This window comes from Bos javanicus, chromosome 3 (assembly GCF_032452875.1).
Source record: "Bos javanicus breed banteng chromosome 3, ARS-OSU_banteng_1.0, whole genome shotgun sequence".
Lineage (NCBI taxonomy): Eukaryota > Metazoa > Chordata > Mammalia > Artiodactyla > Bovidae > Bos > Bos javanicus.
In genome coordinates this window covers 67,684,728-67,702,920 of record NC_083870.1, presented here as the reverse complement: position 1 = coordinate 67,702,920, position 18,193 = coordinate 67,684,728, and the positions used below count along the sequence as shown (strand labels likewise).

Genomic DNA, 18,193 nt, shown 5'->3' with positions numbered 1-18,193 from the left:
ACTAAGCCACCAGGGCAGCCCAAGAACACTGGACTAGGTAGCCTATCCCTTCTCCAGGGGATCTTCCCAACCCAGGAATCGAACCAGGGTCTCCTGCATTGCAGGTAGATTCTTTATCAGCTGAGCTACCAAGGATGCCTGCCTTTGTTCTTAGTGATTTCAAATCAAAATGATGAGAGGAAACTGGAAACATTAATTTGGTGAGTCATTGTCATCTGAGGAAACTAAACAAATACAGGATCCACTTTCAGTTTATAGGTACATAATAAGACCAGAAAGACAATTAGAGTCCATTATCTATAAAGGTACAAATATAATTTTTTCTCTCTATGATTACTTGATTTTTTAAACCAAGATAATCACAGTAAAACTAATCTGTCTGTATTAAACTTGGCCTGATTTTTACAGAAGTGCAACAAGAATAATGATTGACCATGTAAGTTCTTTTTTAAGATTGCTTCGCTGGAACTTTGGAAGCAAAGTACCCGGTTGATTTTTCCAAGCAGTTTTCTTAAAACTGTCTGGTCATATCTGAGTTGATGTACACCTCTCTCAACTATAAAACATTCCAGACAAAAGAGATTAATACAGTCAATATTTCTAATTGTGTCCTGTTACAAAGAGAATGAAAATAAGAATATTCACTAAGAGTTTCTGAATTTGGGGGATCAGATAGGAAGAAAAAGTAAATGTTTCATCCTTATTCACCAAGGTATATCCTACCAAGTTGTTGACAGCTTAAGGAAAAAGATTTCTTTAAATCTGGAAAAAAAACATTAAAGAACCCATAATACTTTATAAACACAAAGTTATAAAAATTAAAATCATCCTTATCAGTTCATTCAGTCTCATGTTATTAATTCTTGTTCCTCTTGAACACAGTTTTTTTTTTTTTTTTCCCCATTAATTCTTGCAATCTCACCTGAGGATTAAGGGTGATAGGGACAGTGATAATTCCAAGAAATCCCAAGGTTTTCATTAACATTCATATGATTTTCCCAAAGAAGTGGGTGCCTCAATCACTAGAGATTGTGGAAGGTATAGCCACATGGTACATCCTTACTAATAAACCCAAATTTATCTTAGTTCTTCTACAATAAGAAACCAAAGGGACGTCCCTGGCAGTCCAGTGGTTAAGACTCCATGCTTTCACAGCCAACGGCCCAGGTTCAATTCCTGGCTGGGAACCTAAGATTACATCTTACAAGTTACTCAGTGTGGCCAAAGAAAGAAAGAGAAAGACCCAAACCTGTGTTCAATAATTCCATGGTTCAGTATTTTAATTTGGAGAGATCTATAATAGATCTATAATTCATTACATTTCTAGCATTTAACTTAATTTTGGCAAAACTTTAAGGTTTCAATTTACTGAGAAGATTTGGGAAACTAATTTGAAAAACTCAACTAAAAGCTTTTTACCCTACTTATGTTTATAGAATCCGCCTGCCAATGCAGGACACATGGGTTCAATCCCTGGGTCAGCAAGATCCCCTGGAGAAGGTAATGACAACCCACTGCAGTATTCTTGCCTGGGAAATCCCACAGACAGAGGAGCCTGGCGGGCTACAGTCCATGGGGTCATAAAAGAGCAATTAAACAACAACATATTTACTTACTTGCTCCTAACAATTATTTAGATTACTTAGGGATACATCATACCCAGTTATTTTTCTTTCAAGCCTAGTGCTGATAATTCTAAAAAGATGTTTGCTTTAACCAACAACCTTAAATTAGCTTTTCTTCACTAAAAATATCTCAGATCACATAACTTTGAAAAGCATTTCAGTTAGTTTCTGTTAACATTTCTGAGAATTTCAGAATGCCCAATCTTTATGAGCTTGAGGTCAAACTAACTAAATAAAGCTCTTTTACAAAATAATTTTGCAGTACCATCCAGAGGCTACACATATACATGCATATCTACAGCATAAATATGTAGATACACACAGATGCAGAGATCTTATAGTTACCAATATTAGTGAAAAACACACCTAAGATTTTTTTATCTGCCCAATCTCCAAATATTTCTTCCCCCTCTTTTTTTTCCTGAAGAGAAACAACTGCATATTTAAAGAATGGATCTTAAGTCTCAAAGAAGATGGGAATAGGAAATCTGTATCACAAAGACACAGATTAAGTGCAGAACAACTGTCTCCAAAGTCCCAAAATCTACAAGTATTCTGAGATGAACAGAAGAGGCTTTGGGACTCACAAAAAGGAATGGCATGCACCCACCTGTTGCTGGAATGTTTCTTTCCCTCTGGGTGTATTTAGCTTAGGGTATAAGGCCAAAATAAATTCTTACTAGGCGCTGAATATTTTCAGTTCCTCTAAATGTTTAAGGAAATAATTTAGCACTTTACCCCAAAAATCCCTGTTTCACCAACTTTGCAAGGGGCCCATATGGGGCCATTTTAGTTGATGCTGAAAAACTTACCTAGGCCCTTAAGAACAATTTCTTTTCCAGTGTCCCAGTTGTTCACAATTGAACAACAATTCAATTGAACAATGATTGTTTTAAGTATCTTTTCTAGGTTTAATTTTTCATTAGACTTCTGCAAGGATTCTAGTGAAGTTATTTTGAAATTTTGAAAGCTTTTGGAGACTTCTGCTTATTAATTAAATCAGGTATTCCATTTGGTTTGTTTGACTTGGGAACCCTTGTTTTTAAGGGTACTTATTAAGTGACGTGCAAAGAACATCATCAATTTGATTTTGGTGTTGACCATCTGGTGATGTCCATGTGTAGAGTCTTCTCTTGTGTTGTTGGAAGAGGGTGTTTGCTATGACCAGTACGTTCTCTTGGCAAAACTCTATTAGCCTTTGCCCTGCTTCATTCTGTATTCCAAGACTAAATTTGCCTGTTATTCCAGGTGTTTCTTGACTTCCTACTTTTCCATTCCAGTCCCCTATAATGAAAAGGACTTTTTTGGGTATTAGTTCTAAAAGGTCTTGTAGGTCTTCATAGAACCATTTAACTTCAGCTTCTTCAGCGTTACTGGTTGGGGCATAGACTTGGATTACTGTGATATTGAATGGTTTGCCTTAGAAACGAACAGAGATTATTCTGTCACTTTTGAGATTGCATCCAAGTACTGCATTTCGGACTCTTCTGTTGACCATGATGGCTACTCCATTTCTTCTAAGGGATTCTTGCCCACGGTAGTAGATATAACGGTCATCTGAGTTAAATTCACCCATTCCAGTCCATTTTAGTTCTGTGAAGAAAGCTGAGCGCCGAAGAATTGATGCTTTTGAACTGTGGTGTTGGAGAAGACTCTTGAGAGTCCCTTGGACTGCAAGGAGATCCAACCAGTCCGTTCTGAAGGAGATCAGCCCTGGGATTTCTTTGGAAGGAATGATGCTAAAGCTGAAACTCCAATACTTTGGCCACCTCATGCGAAGAGTTGACTCATTGGAAAAGACTCTGATGCTGGGAGGGATTAGGGGCAGGAGGAGAAGGGAACAGAGGATGAGATGGCTGGATGGCATCACCGAATCAATGGACGTGAGTCTGAGTGAACTCCCAGAGTTGGTGATGGACAGGGAGGCCTGGCGTGCTGTAATCATGGGGTCGCAAAGAGTCAGACATGACTGAGCGACTGAACTGAACTGATTAAGTGACCTTATTGTGTTAGGACATTCTTCCTAACATAATTCTAGGTTGATTTTAGTAAAGCTTTGCCATTTTGCTAAATAACTACAGCTTCCAGGATTCATAATTCTTAAATATAAAATAAGTAGGTGTGCTGGAAGACAGTGTGCTCAACTATTTGGACATACAGGATCACATTTCTTCTAGCCAGACCTTTGGTTTTCTCAGAGCCAAACTAATACCTAAAAGGACTTGTGGTGGGGTTGGGAATGCTGGGGTGTTTCACAGTGTATCTTGTTGCACACAAGTTTTCTTGAGGTTGGCAGGTGACCGAGATGTCAGTCTAACCCATTCTGTGACCAACTTATCCTAACATGGGCATCCCTGGGTTAAGTGATGACCATTCTGTCAACTTTTAAATGTCTGTCCTGTACCCACGAATCTTTGCAGCCTTTTGGCTTCCAAGATACCCATGAACAATGGCCTTTACCTCACGTGCACACTAAAACAAATGCATAGTAACTAAAAAAAAAGAAAATAGAGACTGAGGAAAGGTCTGAATCAGCAGACCTCAGAGAATGGGGACTGCAGACTGATGCCACGCAAAAGAAAAGCTGCAGCTGTCACTAGTCGTTCTCAGCAGGGAATCTAGGAAAGGATTCCAGATGGGGACATACATATAAAACCAACACAGTTCCCAATACGGAATCTGGAGACAGAATCAAGAGACTAGTTTTCCACTCAAAATACTGAACTGTGGAAAGCCAATTAGATCATGAGCTCAAACACACAAAGCACAGAGCTCAACCAAAAGGAACCTGCCAATGGCCCTTGGAAAGAGCAAGAAAGAAAACGAACTCAAAAGAGTTCACAGGGTGCCACGCCTGTGTTTCCTGCTGTCCCTGAAAGCCATGAGAAGTTCACTTCAAATCTCATTGCTACCACCTGTTAAAATCTAAAATTCAATGAAGTAATTCAAAAATGTATTGGGCTTTATTAGATGATTCATCATGGGTAGACAACATCCCATCTAGCAACTATAAGAGGGCTCCCAGTACCACACTTGTTTTGACTACTGTAGCTTAGCAGCATAGTTTTTTGAATTCAGGGAGTGTGACATGTCCAACTTTGCTTTTTTCTCAATGTTACTTTAGTTAGTAGGGTGGGGTCTTTTGCGGTTCCATACAAATTTTAGGATTAGTTGTTCTAATTCTATTTTGTAAAAATGCCTTTGGTATTTTGATAGGGACTACATGAAATCTGTAGATTGCTTTGGATTTTGGAATATTTTAACAATATTAATTCTTCTAAATCAGAATCATGGATTTATTCTCCTTAATTGTGTCATCATCAATTTCTTTCATTAGTACTTAAGAGTATTCAGAACACAAGTCTTTCACTTCCTTGGCTAAATTCATCTTTAGGTGTTTAATTCTTTTTGATGCAATTGTAAGGGGGATTGCCTTAATTATTTCTCTTTCTAATAGTTCATTAGTGTGTAGAAATTAAATCAATCTTTGTATATTAATCGTACAACTTTACTGAATGGTAACATTTTTGTATTCTACAACTTTAGTTCTAATGGTATTTTGGTAGAGACTCCAGGGATTTCTATAAAACGTCACCTGCAATTAGTGACAATTTTACTTCTTTCCAATTTGGATGCCTTTTACTTCTTTCCTTGCCTAATTTCTGTGGCTAAGACTTCCAATACTATATTGAATAAAAGTGGCAAGAGTGGGGATCCTTGTCTTGTTCTTGATCTTGGAGGAAAAAGCTTTCTGTCAGCTTTTCATTGCTGAGTATGTTAGCTATGGATCTTTCATATATGGCCTTTATTATACTGAGGGATATTCTCTCTTCACCCACTTTGCTAAGAGTTTTTATCATAAATGGATGTTGAATTCTGTAAGATGATTTTTTTCTGCATCTATTGAAATGATCATATGATTTTTATCAGTCATTTTGGTAATGCAGTGCATCACATAATTGATTTGTGAATGTTAAAGCATCCTTGCATCCCTGGAATGAGTCCCACTTGATCATGCTGCATGATCCTTTTCAAAGTATTGTTGGATTCAGTTTACTAGTACTCTGTTGAGGATTTTTGCACCTGCAGTCATCAGGGATATTAGGTTGTAATTTTCTTTTTTTGTAGTATCAATTCTTTTGTTTTGGTGTCAGGGTGATGCTAGCCTCATAAAGTGACTTTGGAAGTGTTCTTTATTCTTCAATTTTGTTTTCATTTTTTTGAATAATTTGAGAAGGATTGGTATTAAATTTCTTTAAATGTTTGGCAGAATCACCTGTGAAGCCACCTAGATCTGGACTTTTGTGGGGAGAGGGGGGAATACTAATTCAGTTTCATTACTAGTAATTGGTCTATTCAGATTTTCTAATTCCTCATGATTTAGTCTTGGAAGATTGCATGTTTCTAGGAATTTATACATTTCTTTTAGGCTGTCTAATTTGTTGGCATATAACTGTTCATAATGTTCTCTTATGATCTTCTGCATTTCTGTGATATTGATTGTAATTGCTTTCTTTCTTTTCTGAATTTATTTGGGCTCTTTTTTTCTTAATAAGTCTGTCTGGCTAAAGATTTGCCAATTTGTTAGCTTTTCAAAGAACCAGCTCTTAGTTTCATCAATCTTTTCTATTGCCTTTTTAGCTGTTATTTCACTTACTTCTGCTTTGATCTTTATTATTTTTCCTTCTACTAACTTTGGGCCTTGTTCTTCTTTTTCTAGTTCCTTGAAATGTAAAGTTAGATGGTTAAGAATTTTCTTGTTTCTTGAGCCAGGCCAATATTACAAAGAAATTCCCTCTTAGAAACTGCTTTTGCATCATTCAGCGTAAGGAAGAGTACCCTAAAAGTATGAGAAAGGTTAGCACGGCTATCGTGCTATAATCAAATCAAGCAAATACTTACAAGGTCATTCATATTAGTTTGGCTAGCTGGATTAATTTCCTCCAAAAATTCTAAGACATAAAATGTGTATCTATCCATAAGATGGACTCCAACTGCAGGATCAGGTTGATGCTATGAAAAAGCAAAAGAAAAAAAGTACATGTCTAATAAGACATATGATCATTACAACAAAATATTTAAAATATAATCAAAATTTCCACCTAAGATATAAAGTCTACATAAGTAATTTCAGAAATAGCTACATATTTCAACAACAATGCCATTTACAAACAGGAAAAAAGAAAATATACCTACCGAAAGTGAATCTTCTCCCACTTGGCTACTAGCTAAAGCCATTATGTTAGGAGAATAAAATCTCTCATACATGGATGCTCCTTGACAAGTATCAATAATAAATAGTAGTTCATTGTAGCTGAAAGAAAAGTGATAGTATCTATGACATGAATCATGCTGTTAATCATACATTGATTAGTATTTTATAATACTTCCATAAGATGTTTAAGTCATATCTTAATCATTTCATCAGCTAAAAATTTGAGATTTTTCAATAGAATTCCCAATATAAATCTATACTAGAAAATTTAAAGGTAAAATCATATCTGGGGAAACCACTTCAACAGAGTGCAGTGGTTGTACCACAAAGTGGCTGCCCAAACTCTTTTCCCTTCCCTTATCTATGACACATAACTCCGAGTCCAAACAAATGTTTAATTCAAAAAGCACTTCTCTGGCACTCACACAGTCCTAGAAACTGAGCTAGTTTTAGAAAAACACACACACACACATATATATATATGACAGTCACCATACTCAAAAATCTCAAAATCTAACTAGAAGACAAAAACATAAACATGTAACTGAATCAGAATATGATGAGTATTACAAATTTTATTGAGGGCCTACAGCATGCCTGACACTAAGCTGGGGATGCAATATAGTCCTTGCCCTCACTAGTGTAGAGTCTAACAAAGTCAAAAATGTTCCAAGAGCACTGAGAAAGAAACAGAGGAAAAGGCAGGTCACAGAAAGGTGATGTGTCTGGCAAGATCAGTGAGAGATGAATGTTCTTTAACAAAGAAAGGAACAGCACATTCCAGCAGAAGAAAAAGCCTATATAAAGGCACCTAACATAAAAACTATCAATGTCTGGGGTAAAGGAATAGTATGGTGCAGTTCAGATCTAAAATTAATTTGGTAAAATGGAGAGAAATTAGTTTCAAAAAGGTAATGTGTTACTTGCTCAATCATGTCCAACTCTTTGTAACCCAAGGACTGTAACCTGCCAGGCTCCTCTGTCCATGGAATTCTCGAGACAAGAATACTGGAGTAGATTGCCATTCCCAAGGGATCTTCCTGGCCCATGGATCAAACCTGGGTCTCCCGCATTGCAGGCATATTCTTTACCATCTGAGCCACCAAGGTAGGGCCAATCTATAAAGTATCCTGTGTGAAGTTTGGATCTTACCCTATAAATCTGAACAAGCCATCAATGGCTTTTTTAAAGTGAATGAATAACATAATCAGCTCTACATTTTAGAATGAGCTGCTTCACTGATGAAGGTGAAAATAGGAAGCAGATAATATTTTCTCAGATACTGAATCTAGGTAAACAGCTAACACTACACCCAAAAAGAAAGCACAAAATCTTAATGATATCTAAGCAGATGATAGAAGGTACAACTAATATGACACATTTGTTCTGAGACAAAAATCTGTGGATACTTCTGGGAATTAGGACCATCTAAAGGTTACGAGAGGCAGTACAATAAAATAATTAAGAGAGTAAGCTTTGGGACAGGACCACTTAGATGTGAATCCTAGCACTAGCACTTAAAAGCCATGCAAAGTTTGGCAAGTTATTTAAACTGTGCTCAATTTACACACTTGTAAGAATGAGAATCATAACGTATCTGCCTCATGGAGTCATTAAAATTAAACAGAACACCACCACATGGCAACACAGTGCCAGTGCCTAGTATACATTCAATAAACATAGCAGTGAATAAGATAAAATCAGTACCAAGCAAAAGCTGTCTCAGTACTTCTATACTTTCTCCTTATGCTTATAATCCAGTATTTTGAATATTTAATTTGTAGCATAGCTGTGTATGTATTTCTCTTTTCTCCTATATTTTAAACACTTTGAAGGTGCCATAAGCATCCTATTCCCCTCTGTGCCATATGTTTAGAAGGTAAACCATAAGCATTTATTGAGCATAACCAAGTTAAAAGCAGTTCAACTGATACTTTATTTTTTTAATTGATTTTTGATTGGAGGACAATTGCTTTACAATGTTGTATTGGTTTCTGCCTTACATTGACACGAATCAGCCATAGGTATACACATGTGCCCTCCCTTTTTAACCTCCTTCCCACCTCCCATCCCATCCCACCCATCTAGGTTGTCACAGAGTACCTGGTTGAGCTCTCAGCATCACAGAGCAAATTTCCACTGGTTATCTATTTTACATATGGTAGTGTTTATGCTTCAGTCTACTCTCTCAATTTGTCCCACCCTCCCCTTCCCCACTGTGTCCACAAATCCATTCTCTATGTCTGCATTTCTATTGCATTCATCAGTACCATTTTTCTAGATTCCATATATATGTATTAATATAGAATATTTGCTTTTTTCTTTCTGAGTTACTTCATTCTGTATAACAGGCTTTAAGTTCATCCACTTCATTAGAACTCACTCAAATCTGTTCCTTTTTATGACTGAGTAATATTCCATTGTATGTATGTACGTATGTGTGTGTGTGTGTGTGTGTATATATATATATATATATATACCACAGCTTCTTTATCCATTCATTTGTTGATGGATATTTAGGTTGCTACCATGTCCTGGCTGTTGTAAACAGTGCTGCAATGAACACTGGGGTAAGTAAAAGTCACTCAGTCATATCTGACTCTTTGCAACTCTATACAGTCCATGGAATTTTCCAGGCCAGAATACTGGAGTGGATAGCCTTTCCCTTCTCCAAGGAATCTCCCAACCCAGGGACTGAACCCAGGTCTCCCACGTTGCAGGCGGATTCTTTGCTGAGCCACAAGGGAAGCCCAAGAATACTGGAGTAGGTAGCCTATCCCTTCTCCGGCAGATCTTCCCAACCCAGGAATCCCGACCCAGGAATTTAGAATTGTAGTTTTCTCAGGGTACATGCCCAGTAATGGGATCGGTCAAATGGTAGTTTTGTTCCCAGTTTTTACGAAATCTCCATACTGTTCTCCGTAATGACTGTATCCATTTAGGTTCCCACCAACAGTGCAAGAGGGTTCCTTTTCTTTTTTTTTTTTTTTTTTTGAGGGTTCCCTTTTCTCCACATCCTCTCCAGCATTTATGGTTTATAGATTTTTTGATGATGGCCATTCTGATTGGTGTTGAGGTGGTATCTTATTGCAGTTTTGATCTGCATTTCTCTAATATTTAGTGATAATGGGGATTTTTTCACATGCTTATTAGCCATCTGTATGTTCAACTGCTAATTTAAATTCACTTAAGTCCATATGACAACTTTCAACTAAAAGAGTGCTTACCACAGATTACTAATAATATATCATTGTTAATGTGAGCTGCTACAAATTTTATACTAATACTAATTTCAGCATTTTTTCCAAAGAAGAAATAATATATTGCTATCACATGAAGAGTTCAAGACTGTGCAAAAAGCAAGAATAAATACAAGATAAGAAATAAATGTATGTTCACAAGCCCCCTAAATAATGGGGCACTTGGTTACTAGGAATCTTATTTTCTCCAAAAAGGATGAGAAATAACAACAGGTAAGATCTTATAAGGTGAACTTTTTCCATGCTCTAAGAAATCTAAATTTTTCCTTTAAAAAGAATTCAGTTCATACTTCTGTAAAATATAATAAAACTGCTCCTAAATGTGTAATTGCTAAAAAAAGAAAATATAATTCAGTTCAAAAGAAACAACAAACGTAAATCTAAAGTTAGAAGAAGTAACATAAAAATAAGTTTAAATCTCTTAAGATGTGTAAATCTACTAACCATGGAAAAATTAGGTACTAATTTATCTTATGAAAAGTAGTCATTTATTACCGTCTTTTCTGCCACATTTGTTCAAAAGCATCTGCAAGTTCTATGTTGGTAATTTCTTCAGAATCTTGAAATTTCAAGAAACCATTTCCACCATGTCCTTATAGAAAGGGTCAGAAAGATCAAACAGACATTTTTTTTAAATGCAAACTGCAAACATCTAGATATTAACATTCACTTCATTCATGGCAATATTTTAATATCACTTGTTATTGTATATTCTAGGGTTAAAAGTAACTAATTTTTCTACTATACCAATTAAACAGATAAATGATAGACTGTGTAAAATATAGTAGATATACATTTAAGAGCTTTCTTATCATTCAGTTTTATAAAAGCATATTTATACTTTTTCACTGGCTCCATTATTATGTCAGAAATGAGTTTCCATAGATAAACATTTCTCAAATACCAGGCAAACACTTTTGGTGAGAAAGGAGTTGAAGACACTAACTAGTCCCTTAGTAAGCTAGCACTGTTCACAGTGTATACTTGAAACGTTGTAACTCTAGGAAATGCAGTTTTCACCTAAAAAATTATGTTTTTATAACCATCAGCCACTGTACTATGAGAGCTGACCAAAAGATCATGACATTCAAAATGCATGAGAGAGCCATGCTCTCTGCCTGGATACAAACGTTAGCTTTACTACTTAATGACTGTGTTACCTTAGGCAAGTAACCTTTCTATGCCACAGTTTCCTCAGCTGTTAAGTAAGAAATGTATGAGTAAGACCATCACTAGCATGCCAATATAGGCCCTTTGTGCCAATTTTAAAAGGTACTTCCCACTGCCTATCAAAGTAGAAAAATCTATTTCCGTGCCCCCTCAGAATATAAGCAGTCCTATGAGCTTAACAGTGGTTAGTATATGCCTTTGTGGGATAAAAAATATTTCCTCCCTCATTAGACACAATTCTATAGCAGGGCACTCACCACTCTAGTCAGACACTTAGTGCAGCGCACAACCCGTAAGTCATATATGATAGCCCTGAAAATCAGCACCTAAATCAGCACCTAAACTTTTTCTGTAAACAGCCAAGTAGTAAATGTTTTAGGCTTGTGAGGCATTTGGTCTCTGCTGCAACTACTGGACTCTGCCATATATTTTGACAATATTTAAAACAAATTTATATATTTTGAGAATACAAAAAACAAATAGATGCAACTGTGTTCTAATAAAACTTTATTTCATAAACAGGTAGCCCTTCCATGGGCCATGGTTTGCCAGTTCAATCTTTAACACTGGAATTTCTCCCATACTTGCAGTTATCCTGAAAGAGTACCGACAGACTCAGAAAAAGTTTGCCAGCCTATGTAATAGGAAGGCTTGTAATTATGCTAATATAATGATAAAAAATGGCAATAGGTATTATTTATTGAGGATTACTATATACCACACAATATTCTTAATCATCGTGTATATTAATTCATTTCATTCTCACAACCTAAAGATTTAGGTACCGATTTTCAGGGCTATCATATATGATTACGGGTTGTGCACTGCACGTAAGTGTCTGACTAGAGTGGTGAGTGCCTGCTACAGCGTTGTGTCTACTGAGGGAGGAAATATAAATAAAACCTTTTGTTGAGTACATCAAATAAAGCCAAGCTACAAGACTATACTTCATCCTATTTGCCACAGAGGAGTGCAAATTTCTTGTACATGTCAGGTAGACGAAAATGAAGTTTCCTGACTTCATTAACTCTGCTGGGTTAATTTATAAAGTTTATAAATTGACTAAATTTTTAAAGTTATAAATAAATGCACCATGATAAAGAAAAGTAAACCACTAAGTAAGAGTCACTCTCCTGCTGTATGACATCTAAAAATCATTCTACCCCTGTTTTATCATCAGCTGATAAGTAATACACTGCTTTCAAATATCACTTCAAGTTGTTATACATTATGAGAAAAGAGAACTTCATAACAAACTATTTTATCCAAAAATTATTTAAATAATTTAATAATTTCTTTCCATACAAATTCCTTTCTGAAAAAGAGTCAGCATATTCTATCATTAAATATCTAAATTGAAAATTACCTGTCATATAAATAAGAATATTGCTCCGATCATCAGAAAGAAGACGTTTTGACCGAGGCGTGCTAGATGGAATCCTCCCAGTTAACACCCGTAAAAAATTCTCCACGGTTACCTGAGGAAAAAAATGAGAAATCAGATGAAATAGAACTTGAGTAAACCTATCAATTGTTTTCCTACTTTTAAAAACATTCTTTCTTCTTGATCTATGTATTACTCAGCATAAATTAAAAATAAAACTTAAAAAGAGAAATATAAGTCAATTGAAATATATTTATTTAAATATACACCTCAAAGTAACTTTGTTTCCATTCTTTACAAAATACTAAAAACCAACAAAAAACTAGTTTGGGGAAAACTAAGCTGATTATAAACTTTAAAAGTTCAAATGCTATACAAAGTATTGCCAAAAACTGAAAACAGATTATTAATCTGTCTTCACAGGCAATTCTTTGGGAAGATATAAAATACAGAAATATAAACAAATTCAACAATAAGTACTGCAGTTAATACATATAACTACTTAGTCAATTCTAGATCAACAACAAAAAGACAGCTCATTAATAAATCATAAAAATAAAACCATAAGGATAGATCCATAAATAACCCCCAAATTATGCATCTTTAATTCCTTAATGCATTTTGTTACTTAAATTTCATTAGAGGTAACTTTATTATGTAAAAAAATTCCTAACACTGCAAGCCAGATTTTCCAACCAGGAATTTCTGCATCTCCAGGATGCTTTGAAAGATATTTAAGTTCTTGGAAATACAATGTTAATTTCAAGTTATATTACACAGATCTAAATTTAAAAAGCTGAAAATCAACCCAGCTTTCTTATTCAACTCTTCCCTAGGTGAGTACGGAAGTGTCTATGTGTGTGTGTCTGTGGGTGTATGTATAAGTTGTTTGGTTTACATTTTCCCAGAAGACACCAAAATGGTGTTTTTTTAAACAGGACTTCTTGTTGGCTAACAAAGAAGGGAAGTACTTGGTCTACATTTTACAATGACAAAAAAAAAAAAAAACAGAAAAAGTCCAACATTCACAAACATTTAAGTGTTGAACAAACATTTCTGAGTGCCTTCAGAGGGCTGTAAGAACTCACTAGGTATAAGACACAGAAGATACACGTGCTTAAGGAACTTACAGCCTGGGAAAAGATACTAATTTCTTCAAAACAGGTCTGGGAACATGGGAAAGTGTGTCCTACTTTTGGTAGGCTTAGTAAAAGGGGAAGGATTACTGAGGAAGACTTCATCAAGAAAGACTTGAAATGTTAAACATACAATCTATTAAATTTAAAGTAAAGTTTCAAAAGCAGAAAATATAGCACAGTGCCATTTTTTTAATATATTTTTAATCATATGTGCATAAAAACACTGAAGGCATATTAAAAGTGGTTACCTTTAAGTAGTATCAGTCATTTTAATATTTCCATAATTAATATATTTACTGAAAATATAAAACTTGAAATTTTAGATCAAATATGAAAAACAAAGAATACACTTACTATAAAAGGAAGCTGCTACATTAACCCTCAATAAAATAATACAGAAGCCAAGATAAAGTTGTTCTATCCTAGATACATGTATGAAATTTTCATGCTGTGATACTTTTACTCATATATTGTTTCCTTAATATGAACTCCAGAAACTGCAGATTGTCAAGGCTACAGTGAAAACCGTACAAAGTTTAAAGAAAAACAATAAGATTATTTTATTCTATCACTATGTTCGAGCTTAAAAGTGAAAGATACATTTCAAAATGTTGCCACATTAAACATTTTACCTCATAACTTCTATAATCCACTTCTACATCATCTCCATAGACATTCAGTTCCATATTCTTGTGACTATACACTGTAGCTGGTTTAGGATTTCTAGGGTTGCATGCCATATCATCTGCAAGCATCAGAACAATGTGGCTAGGAAAAGAAAATTTTAGTAAATATACCATTTCAATAAAACCAAAAAGTTAAAAAGATATACTTTATTTATGTGCTAAGTCACTTCAGTAGTGTCCAGCTCTTTGCAACCCTATGGACTGTAGCCCGCCAGTTTCCTCTGTCCATGGGACTGATTCTCCAAGCAGGAATACTGGAGTGGGTTGCCATGCCCTCCCCTCCAGGGGATCTTCCTGATCCAGGGATGGAATCCATGTCTCTTATGTCTCCTGTATTGGCAGGAGGGTTCTTTATCACTAGCACCACCTGGAAAGCCCATATTTTATTTGTATCATGTGGCAATTATTTTCATTCTTTATTAAAAATAACCCAAAACAATTATTGAGCACATATTTAAAAGTGCTTGTATTAAAAAAATTTTTTTAATATGTACCTATGTAGTGTAAGTTTTAAAGAAAAGAAATCAGAACAATCTGGCATGAACTTATCCACAGAACTGGGAGTTTCTAACTTAATTTTTTTTCCAATACAGTATACTTTATGCAATGTAGCAAAAGGAAGCTAAGATGAAAGAGCTACACTGAAGGCAATGGCACCCCACTCCAGTACTCTTGCCTGAAAAATCCCATGGACGGAGGAGCCTGGTAGGCTGCAGTCCACGGGGTCGCTAAGAGTCGGGCACCACTGAGTGACTTAATTTTCACTTTTCGCTTTCATGCATTGCAGAAGGAAATGGCAATCCACTCCAGTATTCTTGCCTGGAGAATCCCAGGGATGGGGGAGCCTGGTGGGCTTCTGTCTATGGGGTCGCACAGAGTCGGACATGACTGAAGCGACTTAGCAGCAGTCCTCCCCAAACACTGCTTTTAATTTTAGTAATATCTGACACTCTCAAGACTTACAGAGTTAAACTGTGATAGTCCAAAAATTTTACTTTTCAGAATCTCAAATGCTTGAGTATGAAAACATACAATCCACCAGCAAGTGCAATCTCTGTACCACAGGAACACATCTCCAGTGCCATCATTCTTCACTGGCTCCACTCCATCCCCCTGACATCAGCCACCATCATCTCTAGATGATGCTGGACTAGATGCTGGAATAGCTCCCATCTGGCTGCCTGCTTCCACTCCCATCTCCTATGGTTCGTTCTCCTTAGAGCCACCAGAGAGACCTTCCTTAAACAAGTCAAATCATTAAACTTTCTCACTTAAAATCTTTCAAGGACTCCCCATGATAATCAGAGGAAAACAGAAACTCCTTACATGGTCTGCAAGGCTTAATGTGGTCTCTGTCTCTCTCTCTCTCTCTGTCTCTAACTTCACCCCTAACACCCATGTTCACTATGCTCCCTCCAAACTGTTCAGGAATATGCCAAGCCTTTTCCAATTCAGGGGCTACTGACCAAATTTAGACTTCTTTCCTTCCAAATCTTCCTATCATTCCAATCTCAGCTACAGTACTCTGTTCTCACTACATGTTTTCTTTTGTACAGGTCATTTACAAATCTGAAATCATTTCCCATCACCACCCCTATTAGAATATGAGCACTTCTCTGAGGGCAGGGACTTTTTCTGTCCTTCACTGCTGTACCACTCAGGCTTATTAATAGAGCCTGGCATATAGCAGACATTCAAGAAACAATCACTGAGTGAATGAAACATTTTCATTCTTTGTGTACATTTTCTTTGAGAGAAAATTACAATGTCTCTCTTAAATGCTTCTCATCTTGATCTTACCATTAAAACGAGTGAAGATGAATCAGGCAATCCTTTATTCTACCATATATTTGAGCTTCCCAAACATAAGGGAAAAATTAATGTGGCATACATAATTAGTCTGGCAGAAGACAGCAAGAAGAAAATGTTCTTCTGCACATGTTTCAAATACACTAAAGTTCAGAACTGAAACATTGTGATTTTTCTTAAAAACTGGCTTTTCTATTTTGAAAGGGTTCCAACCCTGCCACATTCAAAGATCAGATCTTCAGCTGTTACTGATTCATTCTCACAAAATGGTTAAAGTTATTGCTCTTAAAATGGAAAATATATCTTTTCATTTTAATAACTTAAAATGATTTATATTAAGTTATTAGCAATCATATCTTTTTTGTTATAAAACCACTATTAAACAAAAATGAACTGACCTATAAATCTCAATATAAAAATAAGATTATTCCTTTAGGCCATGTTTTCGGTTGAAGGTTAATTTCATTCCTTGAAATTAAATGTCAATTTCATAAAGAAGTAGTCACTTTAGCATAAAATTATAAATTTAATCAACACTTTTCTGATAGATAATTTTGAGCTTCAGTGTAAGTACTATAACCTTATGCTAACATAATCAATATATCATAAAAAATCATGGTATCTGGAGATAATATATGAAAAACCAGACAGAAAATAGACTGAATTTCAAAAGTTTACAAATTCAACCATATATTCTAATGCATTGTTTCTAAAAGTTAAGAAATGTTCAGAACTCTTGTCTGGTGGAAAAAAATCTGACTTGGTCCAAGTGTCAAATCATTTATATATGAAAGTGTGTCTGACTCTCTGCGACCCCATGAACTGTAGCCCACCAGGCTCCTCTGTCCATGGAGTTCTCCAGGCAAGAATAGTGGAGTGGGTTGCCATTTCCTTCTCCAGGGGATCTTCCCAGCTCAGGGATAGAACCCTCAGCTCTCACGTCTCCTGCACTGGCAGGCGAGTTCTTTACCACTAGCGCCACCTGGGAAGCCTCCATTTATATATATGATACTTAAATACATAATGAAACTAAACTCCTTAGGTTTATATTTCTTATAAAATTATTTGCTGTTGTTATTGTCAGTCACTAAGTCATGCCTTTGCAACCTCATGGACTGCAACACACCAGGCTTCCCTGTCCTTCAATATCTCCCACAGTTTGCTCAAATTCATGTCCATTGAGTCAGTGATGCCATCCAACCATCTCATCCTCTGCCGCCCTCTTCTCCTTTTGTCTTCTATCTTTCCCAGCATCAGGGTCTTTTCCAATGAATCAGCTCTTCGTATCAGGTGGCCAAAGTATTGGAGCTTCAGCTTCAGCAGCAATCCTTCCAATATTCATTATATTCAGGGCTGATTTCCTTTAGGATTGACTGCTCTGATCTCCTTGTAGTCCAAGGGACTCTCAAGAGTCTTCTTCAGCATCACAGTTCAAAAGCATCAATTCTTCGGCACTCAGCCTTCTTTAAGGTTCACATCCATACATGACTACTGGAAAAACCAAAGCTTTAACTATATGGACCTTTGTCAGCAAAGTGACGTTCTTTGCTTTTTAATATGCTTTCTTAGGTTTATAAAACTACAAATAAACACAAAATTATAAATTAGAGTCTAACAAATCTACCAAACTAATAATACTCTAAGAACACTAGCTCTATTTGAAGGATGACACTATTTTACTAAAACTAAATGACTGCTGGCTTCCCTGGTGGCTCGGTAAAGAGTCTGCCTGCAGTGCAGGAGACCCAGGTTCAATCCCTGGGTCGAGAAGATCCCCTGGAGAAGGAAATGGCAACCCACTCAAGTATTCTTGCCTGGAAAATCCCATGGACAGAGGAGCCTGGCAAGCTACAGTCCATGGGGTTGCAAAGAGTCGACACAACTAAGCAACCTCACTTCACTTCA

At 36.1% G+C, this 18,193-nt stretch overlaps 1 protein-coding gene across 3 annotated transcripts in view; it reads right to left on the bottom strand.

Annotated features, from left to right (window-relative positions):
• The window catches only part of PIGK (phosphatidylinositol glycan anchor biosynthesis class K), a 136,356-nt gene that overhangs the window by 89,038 nt on the left and 29,125 nt on the right, over positions 1-18,193 (bottom strand). For all 3 annotated transcript variants that reach the window (XM_061411543.1, XM_061411544.1, XM_061411542.1), the window contains exons 4-8: positions 14,426-14,561; positions 12,637-12,748; positions 10,596-10,692; positions 6,822-6,939; positions 6,528-6,638 (exon numbers count right to left, since the gene is read on the bottom strand). In XM_061411543.1, the coding sequence (XP_061267527.1) occupies positions 6,528-6,638; positions 6,822-6,939; positions 10,596-10,692; positions 12,637-12,748; positions 14,426-14,561 (574 nt within the window). The remainder of the gene's footprint in view (positions 1-6,527; positions 6,639-6,821; positions 6,940-10,595; positions 10,693-12,636; positions 12,749-14,425; positions 14,562-18,193) is intronic.